The sequence below is a fragment of the Corvus kubaryi genome, unplaced genomic scaffold, assembly GCF_017639235.1.
Source record: "Corvus kubaryi isolate FWS band 111438036 unplaced genomic scaffold, C.kubaryi_AGA036_p1.0 37264, whole genome shotgun sequence".
In the NCBI taxonomy this organism is placed as follows: domain Eukaryota; kingdom Metazoa; phylum Chordata; class Aves; order Passeriformes; family Corvidae; genus Corvus; species Corvus kubaryi.
Window position 1 is genome coordinate 1,845,279 of NW_024581079.1, and position 22,019 is coordinate 1,867,297.

At 46.7% G+C, this 22,019-nt stretch overlaps 2 protein-coding genes across 4 annotated transcripts in view; both read right to left on the bottom strand.

Annotated features, from left to right (window-relative positions):
- Positions 1-2,258: 2,258 nt before the first annotated feature.
- RNF168 (ring finger protein 168) lies at positions 2,259-10,919 on the bottom strand. Of its 2 annotated transcripts, none has more exons than XM_042024655.1 (8): positions 10,796-10,919; positions 10,378-10,489; positions 9,523-9,866; positions 8,402-8,478; positions 7,080-7,256; positions 6,289-6,413; positions 5,916-6,003; positions 2,259-5,420 (listed from the first exon to the last, which is right to left on the bottom strand). In XM_042024655.1, exons 3-8 carry the CDS (start codon positions 9,821-9,823, stop codon positions 4,353-4,355), a joined length of 1,836 nt encoding a protein of 611 aa, XP_041880589.1. In that variant the 5' UTR covers positions 9,824-9,866; positions 10,378-10,489; positions 10,796-10,919; the 3' UTR covers positions 2,259-4,352. The 2 variants fall into 2 exon arrangements, with proteins under 2 accessions (XP_041880589.1, XP_041880588.1); XM_042024654.1 differs by having other exon boundaries at positions 10,419-10,489; positions 10,796-10,916.
- Positions 10,920-16,928: 6,009 nt separating this feature from the next.
- The window catches only part of WDR53 (WD repeat domain 53), a 6,115-nt gene continuing 1,024 nt past the window's right edge, over positions 16,929-22,019 (bottom strand). For both annotated transcript variants that reach the window (XM_042024657.1, XM_042024656.1), the window contains exons 2-3: positions 20,608-21,099; positions 16,929-18,190 (exon numbers count right to left, since the gene is read on the bottom strand). In XM_042024657.1, coding sequence (XP_041880591.1) covers positions 17,603-18,190; positions 20,608-21,084 — 1,065 coding nt within the window. In that variant the 5' untranslated portion in view covers positions 21,085-21,099 and the 3' untranslated portion in view covers positions 16,929-17,602. The remainder of the gene's footprint in view (positions 18,191-20,607; positions 21,100-22,019) is intronic.

The following is a 22,019-nucleotide window of genomic DNA, read 5'->3' on the forward strand; positions in this document are numbered from 1 at the left end:
CCGCGAGGGGGCGGGGTTTCGGTTGCCGTGGTAACGAGCCCCGCCCCCTCGGCCGCGCGGGAGGCGGGAGTTGCCGTGGCAACGCCCTCCTTTCCCCCCCTTGCCCCCCCGCCGCCTCAGCGGCTTTCCCTGGGAATCCTCCCGGTATTCCCGACCCGCCGCCTGCAGCGAGCATGGGCCTTAGCGGCCGGGCCGGCACTCGCAGGACACGCGCCCGGGATTCCCACGCGGATTCACTCCCTCACAGAGGCCCGCGGCACTGCGAGGGGCCGGGCAGGCCGCGGGCCGAGTGCGGAACAGGTCCAGGTGCTGTGACCGGAGAGACGCAGGAATAGCTCTGACCACCAGCACAGGCGGGGGTACCTGCTGGAGAGCAGCGCTGCGGAGGACCTGGGGGTCCTGATAGGCAACCAGCTGTCCCCGAGCCGGCAGAGTGTCCTGGGGGCCAGAAGGGCCAGTGGGATCCTGGAGGGCACTGGGAAGAGCACTGCCAGCGGGTCAGGGAGTGATCCCGTCCCTCTGTTCAGCCCTGTGAGGCACATCTGGAGTGCTGTGTCCAGCTCTGGGCTCCTAAGGAGAGGAGACACCTGGAGCTGCTGGAGCGGGGCCCGCAGAGGCTGCAGAGATGAGGAAGGGCCTGGAGCATCTCCGTGCCCAGCACAGGCTGAGGGAGCCGGGGCTGCTCAGCCTCGAGAGGAGCCCCAGCTGAGAGGGGCCCTCAGCCCTGGGTGTCCCTGGCTGCAGGGAGGGCTCAGGGCAGGGCCCGGTCTCTGCCCCGGGAACCCAGCAATGGCACCAGAGCAGCGGGCAGGGACTGATCCCAGGAAGTTCCACCTGGACATGAGGAAGAACTTTCCTGGGCAGTGCCCGGGCCCTGAACAGATCCCAGAGAGGCTGTGGAGTCTCCCTCACTGGAGATATCCCAGAGCCATATGGACACAATCTGTGCTGTGTGCTCTGGGACGGCCCTGCTGGAGCAGGGAGGTGGCACCAGGTGACCACTGTGGTCCCTTCCAGCCTGGGATTCTGTGGGGCAGGACCTGAGGTGGTCAAGGAACAGCTGTCACCCTGCCATCATTGTCACAAAGCCAGAAGAGGAAACCCCTGGCTTTGTCCCCACCCACCGTGCCAGGTGTTTCTGATCCCCAGGCCACCTGGAGAAATGGCAGGAAAGGAATGTTTTACTCCTTGCCTGTTTCCCGGCACAGCAGGAATGTGACTGCCTCGCTGCTGAACACCTTGCCAGTAACACTTGTCAACTCTGTGAGTACCACAGAAAACTCAGGTTCCCCTAGAATTCTAAAAATTTAATACCTCGCTGCTATGGAAACAGGTACATCTGTTCCCTTATTCCCTCCCTACTTCCCAACCCCACACCAGCTCTGGTGCTCAGGCAAGCAACCAAGCCTGTAAAGTATTTGGAGTTTTGGCACTTGCTTTGTTTTCCCTGGCAGCTGGATGAGCTGAACTTGTTCACAAACAGGACAAGTGAATCACCAGGGCTGTAGGCAGGTGAGCAGCAGTGAACGGTTACACCAGCCCAGACACCCCAAATACAGGCTCCTGCTTCACAAACAGTAGTACAACAAAGCTGATTTCACCCGCTTCAAAGCTCCCGGACCACAGGGTCAGAAACAAGCTGTTGGAACAGCCAAAATCCACTCAGCAGTGACCAAATCCCACCCTCTAAAAATGAACATCTAAAATAGGCCAAATTACACCTGATGAGGATTACTGTGCCATGGATATGGTGAGGAATGGGATCATTTGGGGGATGATCAAACCTCAGATCAAACCTGAGGGATTGCAGCACTCTACCTTGGATAGGGCTGCTGCTGTAGGTCACAGGTTTTGTACACTTTGCAGTTAAGTTTGGGTTTTATCTAACAATCAATTTTTAGTCCTGCTTTTTTTGCATTCTGTTTAAAAACAATAACAATTCTTATGTAAGAGGCCCTTCTGACACAGACAACATTCAGTGAGCTGGAAAAACACAAATATCCCCCAAATCCTTTAACACACCCTCCGGTGTAGATACACACACCCCAAAAAACACTTATGAGCTATCTCAACCTTTGAAATGGCAGGTTTTGTAATTTTTGTTGTGATTTTCAGTGGAATCTCAGCAGCAGGATTTGCCATTGCTGTTAAGGGAGTAAGTCTGTGCAAGCACCCCCCTTACTGAACTCCTAACTGGGGTTAGTTCAGTGCATATCTCAAGTCTTATATAAAAGAGGGACACAGTCACACACTGAAAGGAAGAAGAATCCATGGAACAGCTTGTGGAGGAAAAGGGAATGAGGCTGGTGTGAAATGCAGCAATCCATGTACTGGGATGTGATTTCATGCCACTTGCACAAGGCACAGTGCTGCCAGAAAGGGAAACGGTCCCTTCTCCCTCACCCTCTTCCCCCTTAATGCTTCCCCTACCCCTTTAACATCTGGAATTAATTCATGGGGAGTCCCCAGGTACCAAAGCTGTCTCTCAGGCATAAACTTAAAGAGTTTTGGCAGCAAATAAACACTCTCCTCATCTGCTTTGAAAAATGAGTTTGTTTTTCACAAACAGGCTTACCCTGACTGGAGAGGCTGAAGGTCACCAGGATGGAAACAGACATTAGCTCTGCCTTAAAAAAAACTTTAATTAATTTTTTTTTATGTCATGGGTAAGACAGAAAATAATCCCAACTGTGGTAAGGATTAAAGAAAAACAGATCCATATTGAAGGAAGGCTTCCAGAACAATGGCTGAGGCAGCAGGGGAAAAATCGAAGGATTTGCCACTGATCACCTGCTGTAACTGTCTCAAAAAACATCTCTGAACAGAACATTTATTTGTGAGAAGCTCAACAATGATAGAGACACGCAGGCTTCAGGGAAAAAGAAAACCCCAACAATTAATATTTTTGGCTCAGTGTGCTGGTCATGCTTTCCATAAAATTTGGTTTTTTAAAACTTAAACCATCAGAAGATGATGATGAAGAAACAAGTCTGTTAGGAATTTCCCAGAACAGAATTAAATTCACCAATGGGGTTCCAAAAATGAACAAAACTCAAACATTTGCTGACTTTGGTGACTAGCACACACCCTTCAGCACTGCAGCTGGCACTTGGCTCTATTTCAAATACAGACAGTGCAAAAGTAGCTCTGAAGAAGCAAAGAAAAGCCAAAATATGGCTTCATAAAACAACAGATGAAACAATTAGCAGGAAAACTTCCTCTGCATAGTAGGATCTGGCTGCCTCTGGACCAGCCTCAACCTCCTACAGGCCTCAGCACCTCCACGTCTAAATTATAAAATTTTTTGAGTTATTTTAGTTTTAAACCCAACAGGAACAGTATTTGGTAGTGCCTCTAAAAAGGGAGGGGAACAGTTACAGCCAGGCAGGGCAGTTATGTGAACCTCTAATTACAGTTATGTCATTACTGACAACTCCAGTTGTCAGTTGCTTTTTTCCTTTTAACTTTCTCCATCATAACTGACTTCTGGACTATTGCTGTAATCACACTCAAACCAGTTTGAGTATGAAAATTAAACAGCATTAAATACAGTAACACAGTTGTACAAGAGTAAAGTTGCAGAACATTAACAGTAAGAAAACAAAAGTCTCTTGTTCTTGTTCTTAACAACAGGGAAAATGGGATCTGCAGGAGGGATCTCTCTGAATGGAGGTGAATGGGAGCCCACAGCCTTGGCATCCATGAAAGACCCTTGGCTTTGGCAGTGGAGAATGACCAGTTTCTTTCCTCTTTGTCCGAGGGAGGGGTTAGCATACGAGAGGCAAAGAGTGGCTGGCTGGTTACACTCGTGTTAATGGGTGTGCGAACAATGCAATTCCAGAAACAGCCTAAATTCCAGCAACATGCTTCAATTTACAGAACAGTGGTTGTGCTGAGGGAAGCTTCAACCTTGCAGCTGAAAGCCAGCTGGGAATACAGACTCATTTTTCACTTGTTTCCTCCACAGAATGTGCATCTTTTCCATTAAAGGCTTCAGATTCTCATTTTATGATCAGACCATCAGTTATCCTTGTTTTTCAACACTACCAGTATTCACACTCCAAACCATGTAAATGCAAGCTAGAAAATAAGAAATGCTCCGAGTCCTGCAAGAAGCGCTGCAAGTGCTAGAAAATAATATTCAAGAAAAGCACAATTAAAAAATACTACATTCTGGGGGTGTATGTTACTAAAACTTCTCAGAACTCAGAGCACCGCTGCCCAAAGTGGTTCCACTCCAAAGCAACAACTCAGAACTGCTTAAGGAAGCTTTGCCTAACACAGGAGAACATCACCACATTCCCACTCCAGTTACCATTCCCACTCCACCACATGTCCATGGCTCTGCTGATCTACTCTGCGACAGGGCTTTTAAACATCTGCAGGATTGTCTTTTGCTTGTTCTTAGGCAGTGAACAAATATCATTTGTGTCACTGGTATTAACCACACAATTCAAAACCTTTCCTTCCTTGACGCTGGGGGATTTCACCCGGACCCTGGCAGGGGATTGCCAGTTTTCATTGCAGGAACCTTTCCGAGTCTTGTGGTGATTGGTTTCAGCCTGTGTTTTTGATCCCTTTGAGTCTTTTGCCACCTTGGAACTTCCTTTTCTGGCAGGAGAGTCTTTCACAGACAGAGGTGGCTTGGTGCGAAGAAGATACTCGTCTGGAGAGCCCTTCTGTCGGTTAAGTGTCCTTTCCTCCTTGTTGAGCTCCTTCTGTAGCTGCAGAGCCAGAAGCCTGTCCTGCTCCTCCTGCCTGCGCCTTTCATAGAACTGCTGCTCAAAGGCTCTTTGTGTTTGCAAGTTAAAATCACTCATCTGCTCTCCTTGGTCTTCTACACTTTCTGAAAAGGTTCTTCTCCTCTTATCAAGAATGCCCAAGTCAATCGTGACATCAGCTGGGGCCTCCAGTAACTTCCTTTTGGGAACCTCCTTAGAGTTTTGTGGCCTCTCTGGTGTGTCTACATCTGAGTGTCCAGCCTCTTTCCCCAGATCATGCAATGCAGTCTGGCTGTCAGACATCACACAATTCATCCCTAACTCAACAGAGGTACAAGTTTCATCAGACTTTTCAAGGTTTATCCTTTGGACATGTGTTAAATTGCCACTGTCTGACTCAATTCCATCATCTTCTTTGGATGTAGAAAGAACTGTTCTAGCCCCTTCCCCTTCTATGGTCCCATGAAGTGCATCTGGAACTCCATCTTCTAAACTACTTGGTCCTGGTGTTTTTTCCTGCTTGACAGTGGCAGTTTCACCTGAAGCTGAGGCACTGAAATAGTTCATGCATGATTCCAAAAATGAATCCTTAGCACCGGAATCTTTATTTACACTGGTCAGCTGTGGAGACAGGGTTGGCATTTCCTCTTGCTCATCCTGCAGCACAGCAGAACTGCTGCCTTCATTGCTGGTGGTCTCCTGAAGGAAAGGGAGACACCACTAATAAAGTAAATTTATCAAAAGCCCATGGGTGTGAATAAATACCAAATTCACTTCTCATGGCTGCATTGCCCCTGAGTGCTCTGGGATAGCAACTCAGATACTTCTCTTTTTAAAAAATACTTAACTGTTTAATAATAATGAAAATACTTAAAATAACTGCAGCAGGCCAGCTAAAGGACTGAAACCACAACTGCAGCATTTTCCTCTTATCAGTGACTCAGACCAGCTGTGCAGGCCTGCTCATCATCTTCAGAGGCATCACAGGAATGATGAGACAGACAGCCACAGAATGATGTAAATCAGGGTACATCCTCTTCCAGTAGGCTCCAGAACTGGGAAGCTTAATAAGGGCAGTATAACCTGCCCAGTGCTGATGTGCAAGGGGAATAGAGCACTGGAATCCTACAGGCAAGGGGAAAATATCCCAATAATGACTAACTTTGAGATTTATAACAGAATGATTCCAGTTACCGCAGAGACAGAGTTGCTCCTGCCTCCTCCTGTGGTACTAGAGAACGATGCTGATCCCAACATACCATAATTCTTTGGAGACAGATACCTTAAAAGGAAAAAAAAGGATACCCCTTTAAACATTTTGTCCCTGAACTATCAGTCCTTTGCATTACTCAAGATCTTCAGGTTCATTCTGACAAACAAAAAACAACAACAAGGGCAAGTGTTTCCCTTCTCCTCTTTTGAGGAAACATTTTAACCTTCAACACTTCACATTTGTCCCCAGTTATCTAGGGAAGATGGCCTACAGCATTCCAAAGAAGCAAATGGAGCAGAGGGACACTGAAACAGGCCAATAATTAAAGAAGAAACACTTGGCTGAATGCCTTACTTCTGAATGTCTCCAGAGTTGCTTGGTTTGTTCTTTGCCTTGCCCGAGTTCAGTGGGGATGTCTGAAGGGAGAGGCTGTGTGCTGGTGACCGGCTGCCGAGCACGTGTCCCTCAGAATCCTCATTCTTCCATGACAAGTGAAAACAGCATTAGATAAAACAAAACACAACACAAACTGCAGAAACCTCAGGGAACTACTTTGGTTTTGCTGCAGAATTAGTTACTTTTGTCCAAAGAATTCTAGAACTGTAATGGATGGTTATGGAAAAACACATGTTCCCTGTTCCATACACCTTCCTGGATCTAGCACTGAGGGACAGGAGGCTTTGCTCAAATAAGTACACAGGTTTCATCACTAGGCAGCAAAAATTCAACTAACCAAAACAAATTAATCAAACAAAAAAACCTCCAAAAGGTAAGGTACATATTTCCTGTACGTTCCTTTCTTCCAGTACAGGTTACAGATACCCATTTCTTCCAAAGAAGCATTTTTAAAATTATGAGGAAACGGAAGCATACAGCAGAAAATCAATGTTTTAAAATGTTTCACAATGGAAACATGCAGTACACATACTGGATTTCAAGTGTGTATTACACAGGCTTCACCCTCCCACTGGTTTTTCAGAAATTAATGGTCAATCAAGGCTTTAAAGTATTTGGGGGGTGATGACAGCTTCCAACTACAACTAAAATAAATTTACATTATTCCAAATTTTAACATTTGCTCTTAGAAATCCAAGTTGCTTGCACTATACTGACATTTGCTGCTGTCCCCCTCGATGCTAACTCACCAGACTGTTACTGAGCTGCCAGGCCAGCTCTTCATCTTGCTTCAGCTGCTTTTCCATCTCCTTCCGTCTCTCTTCTGCCAACCTGTGCTCCTCCTCCTCCTCTGCCAGCAGCCGCTGGATGTACTCCTCACTCGCCTTGTTCTCCTCCTGTTCGTGTGCTCGCCTTTCTGCCTCCACCTAAACCAGATGTTTTAAAAAATCCACCTGGTTACTACTGCAGGACCACACTTTACACCAGAACCTCTCAGCTGACACTCCTTAAACGTGAACCATACGCTGTTCACAAAAATACAGCAGTATTTCATTGCACGAGTCTCAAAGGTGTAAGAATCACATGGATATTGTGTGTACAGCCTTGGGTTTGACCACAGTGACAAACCTTTTGGTTTCTGTAAGATTATACCATTAACCTTGCTCAGCTGCAAGGCTAAACTCCGTTACTGTAAGTAACAAAAACTAAGATCTCCAAATACACGGATCTACAGAGAAACTGGGATTAGAATTCTTTCTAAGGCTGAATGCCAGCTATTCCACAGCATTTGCTCAACCTGCTTTCATCATTATATATCCCAAAGACAGCACATCTCCCTTCTAGAAGTCTTGAAACACACAAAACCCAAAGCAGCAGGCCAAGAATTTTAAATCTGCCTTCCTTACAGCAGACATGTGCTGAGAGATCAGTTACCAGCAACTCCACGAGGACAGCAAAGTAATTCAAGAATAAAGCTTTTTTTGGAAATTCCCCCCAGTCCTCTGCTTCATGTGCTCCTGTCACCACCAGCAAGGGGCTCTCAGGGAAAGGTGCATTCTCATATATTTGCCAACTCTAAATCTTAATACTACTATGTCTGAATTGGAAGAAGGATCCTTAAATAGGCAAAATTGGGAATTCTTTAAAATCTTTTCTGATTTTCAAATGAGCACAGGTAACAGAGTGAACAAAGAAAGAAAATCCTGTATGTTCATTACTGAAGGTTATCTAATTGCAGCCTCTTGCTTGGAGGGAAATCAAGGCAGCAAATATAAACCCAAAGCCCAAACAGTTCCAAATTTCTACATTTGCTACTTTCATGTACATTGACCGAAAGGTGAGGTAGGAGGTTATAGATCAAGAAAACTTGAGAAATGTTACCTCATGTCAAATACAAAGAAATCCCTCCCATCAATTTAATTCATGATTCAGGAGTGACCAGTAGGTTCTTGCAGCTGCAGTGCCCTTTTAAGTATCTTTATTATTAAATAACATTACAGCTGTTTGTGGGAACAATTCAAAAAACTGGATACTAAGCATTTATGCTTTTTAAATGTATTTTTAGACTTACCTTACTAATCTCTGCTTCATATTCCTGCCTCAGCTCCCCAGGCTTGCTCAGCTGGTGCTGTGGCTTGGGGACACAGACTAAGCAAGAGGAAGGAGAAGAAAAAAACAAAGTCAACAAAGTCATAACAGTCAACCACAAAGGATTTTAACAACAACAAAGGATTTTAACTCCATACCCTGGAAATGATTTGACTTAAATCAAGCGCCGTGATTAAAAAAAGGAAAGAATAAAGCAAAAAATACCAAGGAACAAAGTTTACACAGCAGAAAAGCACGGTGTTACAGTGGCAGGAACAGGTGGTGTTTTCCAAGCACTGTATATAAAGCAAATACAATGGAACAAGCTGCCCAGAGAAGCTGTGGCTGCCTCATCCCTGGAAGCATCCAAAGCCAGGCCGGATGGAGCTTGGAGCATCCTGGTCCAGTGGAAGGTGTCCCTGCCCATGGAGGTGGAATGGGATGATCTTTAAGGTCCCAAACCATTCCCTCATTCATTCTCTGTTGGTACATTGACCATAACTTGTGTCTTTCACTCTTTTTTATTAAAAAGACCTCAGCACACTGCAAGTGAAACAAATTGCCCTACAGCCAACCTATCAAAAACCTCCCCCAAGGGAGCTTGCAACATAATAAACCCCAAAATCCTTCTTCAAAAAGTTAATCAGATTTCACTTCCTTCTCTCTGACACCACAATTTTCAGCTCAGAGATTCCTGTGTTGACTGAACCCCTGGAATTTCAACCAAACTAATTAACACCTAAGAATCTTTTAATCACTTCATCTACTTGACAGCAATAAAGAAACACACCCACAGACTCAAACACTCTACTTGCACATGCTACAGCTGCAAATGAGCAATGAACAAGGCTAGACAGCCACACACCAATACCTTCCACCAAAGGCATAAACAAATACCCACTGAAATGACCAGACAATGTAATTTCCATCCTCTGTACTACAAATGAAAAAGGCATTGCCCACCTCTTCCCTGCCCCTTTTGCAGGAGAGCTCTGTCTCACAGCTGCCTACCCACAGCTCCGTATTTCCCAACATCTGAAGTCCACCCACAGTAATTACCATGGCAAAGCAGAGACATCCCAGGACAAGAGACATTTCACTTACTCTCCTCATCCAAATCCTGCCCATTAATCCTCCGCTCGCACGCCTCCGGGTAATTCTTCTGAATCTTCTCCCAGAGCTCCCAGTTGATAAGAGTATTTCTGCGGGTATTGTACCGTGCCCAGGAAGAGACTCGACGCCTACAAAAGGGGCAACAAAGACTGGCCTTTTCCACTGTCATTTGGAAGCAGGAATTACAGAGGGTATGGCTGCATGGCAGCGTGACAGGCTCCACAAAGATCTCCATGCAAATCTGGCAGAGGCAGTCGGACAAGGAAAGCGGGGCCTTGGATTTCGTCGACATATTGACTTGAGCTAGAGGAACAGCACTAGGACAACATCAGGGCCTGAAAGCAAAAACAAACATTTATGTTCCTTATGCGAAGTCAAAAAAAAAGGAAAATACAAAATGTTTTACAGCTACTTTAAGAAAACATTCGTGGATTTAGAAGCCTGCTTAAGTGGTTGCTTTTGCTCAGGACCTGAGAGATTCCTGAGGAAGAAGCAGATCTTTACAGAAGTCATGGAAAAACTACCAGGTTTTCCTACTGTAACAGGTGCTTTGGGGATAGCAAGGAGGTGGTAAGGAGAGGGGGGGAAAAGAAGGTGAGAGTTCTTCCAGCCACTTCTGTTACTCCCCTCTCCTCCCACCACTCCCTATCTATGATATGCTGGATACGTTATTCCAGTTACTTTAACCTTCCATTCACTCATTTTTTCAGTATATCCACATCCTTTGAGAGCTGCTTTTGGCACAAGCTTGCTTCCAGCACATTCTGAATGTGAAATACATCAGAGAAGAGCAGCTTCTTTCTCATTCATTCGCTCGCTTAAGCTAGGACTATAAAGCTAAAATACCTTTTTTTCTTAAGATAAATTAAGAATTAAGACTCCAGCACCTTCCTGTATGACTTGAAACTGTGGGGGTCATCTGTCTCCTCACACGGTTTTTCCACTTGACCCAGCAATACTGTGGGAGAGAAAACAAAAGACACACATAACAAAATAGGAAACCCACTGATTTTTAAGTTACAAGCTTCTTAAACAGGCAGCTTCAGAGACAGGAGGCCCTTGAAAGAAAAGCTGCCATTCCTCACAGAGAACTCGCCATGGAGACAAATACACGTTAAGGCGGGTTTTATTATTTCCGCTATTTTTATTGACAAAAAAATAACCCCCAGGACGTCGGCGCCCAGCGAAAAGGGACCCCTCGTGCCCCCCCGGCCCCCGTCACCCCCAGCCCCTGAGGGGGTCCCAGCGAGGACTCGGCACCCACCACTCCGGTGCCCAGGAAAGGCCGCAGCTCCCGCAATGGCGGCCCCGCTCCGCCCCTCACTGAGGGGCCGTTCCCGCCGCCCGGCTGAGGGCTCCGCCTCCTCCTCCTTTTTCTCCTCCTTCTCCTCTTCTCCTTCCTCCTCCTCCTCCTTCTTCTCCTCCCCTTCTTCTATCTCCTCCTTCTCCTCTTCCACCTGGTCCGCCGAGGCTGTTGGGAGACAGAGGCCGCGGGCCCTCAGGGGGAAGGGAGGCTCGCCTGTTGTGATAGGACGAGCGGGAATGGCTTCCCACTGTCAGAGGGCAGGGTTAGGTGGGATGTGAGGAACAAATCCTTCCCTGTGAGGGTGGTGAGGCGCTGGCACAGGCTGCCCTGAGAAGCCGTGGCTGCCCCGTCCCCGGTAGTGCCCCAGGCCGGGCTTGGAGCCGGGGTTTGGTCGCTGGCTTTGCTCCCTGGCCGTGCTCACCTGGCCGCAGGAGCCCAGGGCATGTCCCGCCTCAGGTCCTCCTCCAGCATCTCCGCCTGCAGGTCAAACTCCTGCGCCAGGGTCTGCAGGCTGGAGTCCAGCTGTGCGAACCGAGCCTCCAGGGACAGCAGCCTGCTTTCTACTCTGGGCGGTGGAAAAGAAGAGTAAGGGAATTTCGGAAGGATCTGGGGCTCTCTGCCGTGACGTTGCAGTGTGAACAGCTCCAGACCCCGTTCTGAGGGTCCTCCCAAGCTTTGTGAGAACAAACACCACTAAAAGTCAAGGGGTTTTGTCACATCCCACGTTTTTTGGCCCTTTTCTGGTGCAGAGATCTTACAAACTCCAAACACAGCTGCAAAGCCAGCATGTAGATATATCTGCAGCTCTCAGCTGTGCATTATTAGTGTCACAGTTTTTTCTCTAACACATTTTGAGGTGATTTATGCTTTTATTTGTAATGCTATGGTCTTTTGAACCATTTTCATTTAACATTGAGCAGAACTTCTCGTTACTCCTCTGGTCAAAAATTAGGCAAATAATGAACAAGCCACCGGCAGTGTTTTTCTCTCCCAGCAGTTCATCCTGCTCTGGTTTTTCCCTTTAATAGGAGTGTCCTTCCATGGAACAACTTTGATAAAAACTGCTTCATAGCTTGTATTTATTAACTGCTTTTTCATTATTTGGTACCTGTTGTATTTTTCCTTGTTTAAAATTGTAAATTATAAGGATGAGGTTTTGAGTTTTAAGCTACTCCTCTTCTGCTGAAGAAAACTGCCTGGTTTAAAAGAACTTGCTGTGTTGAGGCAAATACTTGCATTCCCTTGTATCTTATGTTTTTACCCATCTCTCTCTTTCCTGGAGATACAGGGTGTTCTGGGCTTCTCTCACTTTGGGTGGTTTTTGTAAAGACAGTTTTCTCCACGTTTTCCTCAGTTATCTGATTGACATCAAGGCGTGTTCTTGAGAATCCTGAGGATCTCAAAGCTAATATAAATAATTCAAAGTTCCTTCCTAAATACTGAACAACTATCTCAGCACTATGTACTCAGTAGCGATTTACTAGCAGAACATCACCTACTCCTTACAGAATTTTTGGTGATTTTTCTTTTTATTTTACTGGCAGAACTGCAGGCTGTATCAGCTAACAATAACTACACCATCAGCAAATAGTATTACAGAGAAGACCCTGCATATTTTTCTTCTCTTTTTTCATCCCTAGTTCGCTCCACTGCTTCTGTTATTATTATTATTATTGTTGTTGTTGTTGTTGTTGTATTGTTTTAATGTTCAGGGAATTGAGTTCTGAATTGTGACCTACCTGTGTTAAACACTCCGTTCATGTCTTTGCCTTGTTTGTTGTGGCCCTATTACGTGTATATCTTTGACTAAACTTTTTCTAAGGATAAAATACAAAGCAGCTTTCAGGTGGTGTCATTAAAAAATAAAAAGCCCAAACAAAACAAAACTCTTCAAACATTTTTCCGTTCTTTGACACATATCCCACAGTATTTTAAAGCCTGATGTTATAAGAGACAGACCAAAAATGCCATTTTTTCCTGTCAGCAGCTCCTCCCTCTCCCTGCCTGCCTCTACTCCTCCTTCCCCGTTCTCCAAACCAAACCCTACTTTGCATTCTGTCTGCAGCTGACCTGAATGAGGAGAAAATAAAAAGACATCAACAGCGGCATATTTTACTAAGCATCCCCGATCTTAATTCATTGTCTGACCGCTTTGTGCACATCCTTTGTCTAACGATTTTCTGTTGTTTCCTGAGGCTACGAGGCTTCCTCTGCAGCCTGGTGAAAGCTCGTCTTAACTGCGGTGGGACTCCTCTTGCTTCAGCAAGAATTTTGGGACTAAAATAGAACTTTAATTGGAAAATTAAGATGGTGTCATGTACAAATGTAGGGAGTTCCGACGAATTGGAAGGATTGATGTGTCATAATTGGATCGAATCTGTCAGCACAGGGAGAGCAAGTGCAGAAACTGAGGTGAGGTGAGTTGGGGTTTGCTGTTGAATGAGTTTCAGAGCTGGGCTGTCAGATAATGAGTGACCTTGCTGATGAATTGCTTCGTGGTTTGCAGCTTTTTATCATGGTAAATAAGCTTCCTCATGGCCCCATTTCCAACTTCCTTCTCTACAAGTAAGAGTAAAGTTATCCAAGAGCCCATCACTAATGCTACTCTCAGTGCAGCAGTAGTTTCTCAGCAGCATTCAGTCCAATGCTTTGCTATTTGACCAGTTTTGTCTCTCAAGCATTTTTGTGATTGCCTGTCCATAAATTAATCTCCTGTATTTTTAAGCACCTGCAACAAACATTTCAGCATTTGCTAATTTTGGATCTAAAAATGTCTGTTCAGTTATACCACAGTAGATCCATAACTGATCTCCCACAGCTGTTACTGAGTTCTGATAGACTGAGTGCTGCTGCCTCTTCATCTAAGTTTGGAATGAAAAGGGGAAGAATGGATTAAACCTCCTGCTTTCATTTCCATCATGACCTCTGAACACTTTTTCTTTTAGTGTAAGTGAAGTTACCGCTAAGTCAGTGACCTCTAACTCTGACTAGCGTACACACAAACCACATCCCCATTCTTTACCAGCAAGCTTCTAAAACTCCCCTCTTGTTAGCACACAGAACTTACTTGGAAGCCATGCAGTAGAAGCTCCAGCATTCCCACTTCTCTGGAAGTGTGGTTCTATGTGAAACCTTATTTCTGCTATTCAGGCATTTATGGAAAATGACATTTTAGAGCTGTCACGTGGGTTTTGTTTTCCGGACCAGTGCAGCACCCCACACTTCTCCAAACTCTCCCCATTCACTCACTCCATGGTACGTTAGACACACACTTCTTCAAGCGCTTCCCACTGAATTAATTTTCACTTTTTTCTTTCAGGAGTGGTTCCATTATTTCTCCCTCTGGTCACGTCTCCAAAAGCTACTTTTGTGTTCACCACTGTGTGAATCAGAGTCATAAAGGCTGTAGGTGAACCAACAGTATCCACAGTATCTCGACAAGAGGAGCAGTTTCTTTCCAAGTCTGTCAGCTGTTAGTCAACACATAATCATTCATTTCCTAAGCAGAAGTACTGCATCCCATCAGCTGTGATAGGGATTATTTTTACTGCAGGTAAACCACAGTAGTATGTACGCCACCTGATTTGACTTTAAAATGTCTTGACACTGTTTGCACAGTTTGCAGAGTTTGCCTGTAAAGGTAACTTATCATAGAGTCCCAGAATGGTTGGGGTTGGAAGGGACATTTAAGTCCACCTCATTCCACCCCCTGCCATGGGCAGGGACACCTTCCACTAGCCCAGGTTGCTCCAAGCCCCATCCAACCTGACCTTGGACACTGCCAGGGATCCAGGGGCAGCCACAGCTTCTCTGGGCAGCCTGTGCCAGGGCCTCCCCACCCTCACAGTAACATGAAAATCCAGATGTGAAAATCCACAGAGTGGGGACAGTATCGTGCCTGTCTCTAACTGCTGAGAATTTCAGACCCTTTTTTGACTCTTTTTCCTGAACATCCATGCTCATATCTTTATATCTGCTCTGAGCCAGCACCACTGGTGCCTGCTGCTGCACAGCCGAGCACCAAGCAGTGCCAGCAGGGGCAGCTGAGGCCGGATTATTTTACAGGAAGTCTGTGAACCTGCCAAGTGCAGGCTTTGGAAATGGAGGGTGAATCAGCGTCACCCATGTCCTGATTCCCCAGTGATGATGATTTGCTTTCCTTAAACTTATAAGAAAGGTCCATTTTTAGTTTTCTTTTTGCTAATGATAACCACTTACTCCCTATCTTCGAACCCTCCAGACTGAGGCATGGTCTGAAAATCAGAAGTTCACCTCAAATCTCCAATTGGAACAGCAAGCCCGAATTTCACAGAATCACAGAATATGCTGAGTTGGAAGGGATCCACAAGGATCCAACTCCTGGCGCTGCGCAGACACCCCAGCAATCCCACCCTGTACCTGAGAGCATTGTCCAAATGCTTCTTGAGCTCTGACAGGTTTGGTGCTGTGACCACTGTCCTGTTCAGTGCCCAGCCACCCTCTGGGGCAAGAACCTTTTTCTAAGACCCAATCTAAACCTCCCCTGGCACAACTTCAGGCCATTCCCTCGGGTCCTGTCACTGGGCACCACAGAGATCAGTGTCTGCCTCTCCTCCCTCCCTCATGAGAAAGTCGTAAACCGCAATGAGGTCTCTCCTCAGTCTCCTCCAGGCTGAACAGACCAAGTGCCCTCATTGCCTGGTGACACTTCATGCAGCTGCAGGCTATGGGTGATGGAGCAACTGCCCAAATGCTACAGCAAACAGCCAGGATGGCAGCCATGGAATGAACACCACCATGGAGCTGACGGCTCTGTCCCTCTTTCCTCCCCAGTGAGTGAAGGAGAGATTAACCCTACTCATGAACTGCTCCCTCCCTGTATACACACAATGTCTATTTAAACCCTGTTGCCCACGAAGTTTCCAGGGAAGCAGAGGTTTGCTGTGCTCAGGGATTGTCTGGTGTGGTGTCCCATGCCCCAGCCCTCCGCGCCCTCCCCGTCCCTTCGCGCGGTGTGAGCCCAGCCCCGGCAGGACCTGTTCAGTGTCTCATTCAGGGAGCGCAGGGAGATGCTGGCTTTCGCCATCCTCCTGGAGAACACCAACAGAAGAAATAAAAGCTGGAGTGGGGCTTGCTCCTGTCTCCTGAAGCCGGCAGCAACAGCAGGGACAGGGGATCCGAGTCCTGCAGGAGGTTGTTTGTTCCGAGGCTTTTTATAGCCTGTGTATCCAAATATAGGTCATGGATGCACCAACACACGTTCATGGACATATCACACACTGAACCACACAGTCTGACCCGACCCCTTCCTCTGCCCCACTGGTCCTGTCTCTTCATAAATAAATTAATTCACAGGTAGCACAAAAGGGAATAACTATACTTTCCTGCTTCTTTTTTTTTTTTGCTGTGTTTTGGCTTCAATTTGCTGTTGCGCCCACCAGATCATGTCTTGGGCCAAAGTCTCCTGCTGGGAAAGGCTGTACAAGCAGATTGCCTTTGGTTTTTTTAATTAAAAAGGTACGAAGGTAATATCTGATTTGGATGAGAATGAGTTGTGTTTGGTTGCAGGGAGCTGCTTTGAGCAAAACCAAGACAGTTGGAATCTCTTCCACAAAGGGTGGGGAGAGGCAGCACAACCGGATAATGATTTTCCAGAGCTGGGTATGTAAAAAAAAGAGCTGTACATTTTTCCATAATAATATGGGTCTGGTAACAGTCCATCTGGTGAAACACAGCAGCACAAACCCCCTGTCAGTGCAGCAAGTCCTCAGCCAGCACCAGGAATTCAGTTCTGTGACAGGATAAGGACAGCCTGGGAAAAATCTCTTTTTTTTTAAATTATTTGCCCACTTTATGGGAAATCCAGCATGAACTGAACACGCATTGCCACTTAGGTCTTCCTACCTTCAGTCTGCAAGTGAAGGGAAGCTTCTAGCAAGCCAAGTTCTGCTCACTGTGTTTCATAGCTTTGGGAAGACAGGAAGTATATTTGGGTAAGGAGAAGCTGTGCCTTCAGCCCTTCGTATTCCCCCTGTGATGGGGGTACATTGCACTTTTTGACACAGTTTTGTGTGAGTTTGGCACTATTAGAGCAAGTCTAAGGACAAGGGAGCAGCGAGAGAGAAAGCATTTATTAAGACACGTGTAATAGTTCTTTTTCCCTGGGATACACAACTGACAACTGACCCAGCAAACAGGTGTAACAGTTCCCCTGCTCCTTCCTTGGCTGCAGTGAAAAAATACAGTTGGCAACCACAGGGAAACTCATTTGATTACTTGTTAATTGATGCATCTCTAGTCTATGCAGCTGCTGACAGAGTGATGAAAACCAGATTCTGCTATGACCAGTTTAAGCCAGCTGGGACACAGCTTCATGGGAAAAGCCACAGCGAGTACTGCAACAGCCCAAACCACATAGAGCTGGGCCAGTGACAGCCCTGCTACTGTTCAGCAGCCTCACTTAGCATTGTGGGTGTCTCCTTAGCACTAATTTCCTCCTCCACCCTTAATTATGTCCGCTTAGTCATGAACTAATGCTACCCCTAAATAGAGAGACCCGTTTCACTTAAATTCAAGCAGCAAACTGCCAACCCTGCAAGAGACAGTGGCTGTGAACACGACAGCCAGAAAGAACCAGCACAAGGCCAGGGACATCACGAGTGCACAGCAAATCCCTTCCCCTTGCCAGGGACCCAGAGGGGTTCACTGTCCAGTTCACTGTCAGTGGATGCAACTGGCTCCAAGAAGTGGTTTTGTCCCTCAGACTTCTGTAAACACCTGGGTGCCTTAAGGTTCTGGCAATGGATAGGCTGATACAGAGCTCGTCTGGTCAGCAACCAACACTCTCCTGGAGCCTTTGATCTCTGCACACGAGAGCCAGTTCACCTTCTCTCCGTGCTCAATGGTGAGCTTTGGCACAACTCCAGGGTGTTCATTTGAGGCCACTTTGCTGAGCTTCCCATCTTTTCCGCTGGAAGCAGCTGCTTGGGCCTTCCTCCTGTGCAGAGACTTTGCTGGACTTTTCTGCTGCTTTCCGACGCTGCTGCTGACATCCCAGAGCAAGACTTTCCCGTCGTTTCCTCCAGACAACAACCAGTATGCCTCTGGCATAAAGAGCACCTGTGAGACACCCAAGCTGTGAGCCTGGAAGTCCAGCTCACGTTCAAACCTGACACCAGTGACTCGGAATATTCTGACTTTACCGTCTTGAGCTCCGCAGCCGAAGATGTTGCCGCAGGAGGCGACGGACAGGGAATGTGCGAGCGGCGGGTTGAAGAGCTGCCCGGCTGACTGCGGGCTCTCTTCCTCCATGTCACACTCCTGCAGGTTTGTGGTCCACAAGGGGCGAGCTTTCTGCAGGTTCCACAGCATCACCTGGAAAAAAAACACAGGACGAATCAATAATTTCTGTGTTTTACATAAAATCAGACCTTTAGTACTAAAAATAGACAGCCACACTTCTTGCCCTAGCAGAGCAAAGGCTGTGCACGACTCCAAGAGGTGTAAGGTGTGTGGTGAGGTTAAACTTGCCCTAATAAATGTAGCAAATCTTTCTGGCCTGCTTTCCAAACCCCAACCACCATACTCCGCAGTCAATGACTCAGACCTTTAGACCACGAAAGGGATGCAAACACTGCTCTAAAAGCTTTTGCCTTCATCTCAGCAGTAATAATCATGATGTACTGCACATCAATTTTTTAGAAGGAGGGACACGGAAATGCTAGGAGTGAATAGAGATCATTATCATTCTGGATTTCTGTCTCTGCTACTTGGCCTAAAATAGTCACTTCCAAGAACGTGTCTGAAAATGGGACAGCAAAAGTCAAACAGTAGTTGAGGCTGTTGTTTTTAAACAGGCATATTTGTATTTATTTTTATATCCAATGAGTAGATCTGGTTTGTGCTATGGAGTAGGGCATGCCAGCCCACCTCCAAGCCCCTAGTGAAGAATCCTGTGTCTCTCGTACAGCAGTTCAAGCATTACAGATTTATACCAATTAAAAATAATTCTCTCAAGACTTGTTGGATCTGAATTGACAATGAGCATTCCCAAGGCAAACAGATCAAAAAGCACAAGTCAGTCTAATGCAACACTGGTGTACTGTTAACTTAATAAAGCTAAGCTTCAATTTGTTATTAATAAAAATATTCCTTCAGTAGCAATCACCAATAAGAAGTACAGGAGTCTTTAAATTTAGTTCACAAAAGAGCCTGGCACTGCATTTCTGGAATCCAAATCACAATAACACATCTGAAATACATTTTCTGTCACTTTCCTGTTTCAGTGTCTGCTGTTGCTGCTGCACTAAAACTACTTCCACAACAACTGTGATTTACTGTAAATCAGAGGGGCTGGGTTATGCTTACAGAAAATACTCCTGTTTTCATCACAGACACAAGAGCCTGATGAATCCATCAACTGCTGACAAGTTTTCTGCAAACTAAGTATTTTCTGTCCTCATGGCATTTTCCCTGCTTCATCAGAACTCCTGAAAGAACTCCAGCAACCTAAATTTCAATTCTCCTCAGCCACGGCTTCCCAGAGGGCTTGACAAGCCCAGAACATGTTTTGATGCTCGTAGAGCTCATCACTTGTCCAAAGGCATGGTGCAGCACAGGGCTTCAGAGTTCTGCAGCTAAGCTCCCCTTAGGGAAATGATGTATCTTAAATGCAGCCTCAATGCAGAATGATGCTCTTTTCACTGTACAAAAATACACTAACGAAATCCCGTTTTGGGATACTGACTTTCACCTAAAAACCAACTTGCTAAGCTACAATAAATGAAACTAATACTAAAAAGTCACAAAAAATAATCATCTCACTTGTACTTAGCTGTACATAAACGTTTCCAATTCTGATAAGAAGTTTACAGCCACAAGCTTGTGTATCTGCATTTTAGGGACCAGAATTAAGCTAGCTGAGGCACTGAGTGTTTACTCCTCCCAGAAAGGCTCTATTATCATGGCTTTAACACAGAAAAATACAGTTTATACTAAATATCAGCGTGTATTTGCTCTAATGGGTGTGAGATGTACTTCGGTTTCAAGAACACAGGGTGAAACTGCTCAACGCTGTCACACGAACCACAGAAACCTTTGAGAAGTGACAGTTTTCAAATCAGGCTAAACCAGGAATGTGGTCAGACCTCAACCACGGGAAAGAAATTACTGAAAAATATCTGTTCTGGGTGGCCAGCTCTGGACTTAACTCCCAGCATGGTTCTTCTCAGAACACAAAAGACAAAGTTTCCTCTTGATGAGGATAGAGAAGTGTAAAAGGCAAAGAACATTTCATGCTTCCAAGATATCAACAGAACAAAGGATAAATTATACAAATCACTTGTCCTCACAGTGATACATACAATTTGGAAAGATACTGCCCTACCTGCCTGCCTCGAGCACTGTGCCTTGTCCTCACCATCCTTTGCATCTCGTCTGCAGCCACAACTGATCCCTAGGGACAGCTGCTGGTTTTGCTCAGTCCAACAAAGAGCTAATATGGCACGAGTGAGCTCTGCAGCATATTCTGATTTCCCCCCACCCTGCTCACTTTTGAATTATAAATGTTAAGGAAGATAAAAACAGGGGCAGAAGCTGCTCAGTAGAACATGGCACCAACAGCCTCAACACTTAGTTTACGGGCCAAAACTACTTCGGGACAGTGAGGGAGCTTTCCGGTGACTGCAGGCTGAGCACCTTCACACTCGGTGAAAGTCTGTGAGCACCTCACTACACAGGTGGGTAATTACCGTTTCACTTCATTAATAGCTGTGCATACGTATGCAAATCACCTGCATGTCCAGTCCACAGGAAACCAGGCTTTGAGGCCGCTGAGGTCGGAAGGCAACAGACGAGCAGATGTTGGAGTGCCTCAAGGACCGGCTGACTTTCTTGCTTTCCAAGTCCAAAACCTTTATCGCCCCCGAGTCATCTGCCGCGGCCAGGAAGCTGTCGGTGTCGCTCACTGAGAGGCAGTTGATCTCCTCCTCGTTCACGTGGAAGCGCTCCAGGGGCTCCTGGAGGGAGCGGACATCCAGCACGCTGATGGTTTCTCCGTGGGATGTGTACAGCGTGCTGGGGCGCCGGGCGGAGAACACCACCGAGGTCACGTCCTCCGCCTGCGGGAGCCGCAGCTGAGCCACCGGCGAGCCTCCCCCATCCCAGAGCGCCAGCTCGCCCCGCTCCGCGCCGGAGGCCACCAGCCCTTCTGCGCTCACGTTCAGGCACAGTACAGAGGAGGAATGTCCACCACTCCACTTGACTGCCATGCTTCAGGGACACCCCTGAAACGAACAAAAACAACTCCTGAACTGAGGTGGTTGTTGGTCTCATTACAGCAGAAACTTAATCAAGGAACAAGAGCATCCTGCAAACTACTTGAAACTCCAGTGTCCAGTTAAAACAGGCACCTCAGGACAGCTCAGTACCCAAGTGGAGCTTTCACTCAAACAGCAAAGACACCAGGCACAACCACAGCGCTGGCCGGTCTTTTCCAACCTAAACGATACAGTGAGTCTCTTTTAAAGAAGAATTACTAATTTAAAACAGGTTGCAACACATTTAATTGGCTCTCAGAGCACACCCATGGCGCTCACCAAGCTTAACCTTCCCAGGCGTGACTGCCCACAGCTGCCTGCGTCACAGCACTGCTTAGGGAAGCACATCAGCAGAAAATTAAGTGAGGGGCGAAAAAAGGTAGCACAGAAGTGTTGGAGGGACTGGGACGCTGCGGGGCAAAGGAGAGAGGCACACGGGGTTTGTGTGACAGCCCTGCAGCCGCTTCGCTGTCCTAAGGTCCGTGAATTTATTTAACTATTAGGCAATAAACGGCTTGTTTCTGGTGTTTTTACCTTTCTTCTTTTTTTTTTTTTTTTTTTTACCATGTTATGTTTTCCATGTGACTTTTGTAGACCCAGATCTAAAGAGCAGCCAGAGCCCATTCATTCCACCAGAGGAACTTCGGTCTTGGCGATTAAATAACACTACAGAGAGGGCCGATACCTTCCCCGCAGCTCGCGTCGGGGCAGATTCGCGGCCGCCGGTCCCCGGGGGCCCGAGGTGAGTCGTTCCCTGCCAACCCCCGGGCCCTGCGGCAGCTGGGTCCCACCGCCCCCCGCCCCGGCAGGCCCGGTGCTGGGGCCGCCCTCCGGCCCGGCCCGCGGGGCGCGGCGCTGCTGGGGCCGTCCCGGGGGGGGAGCTCGGG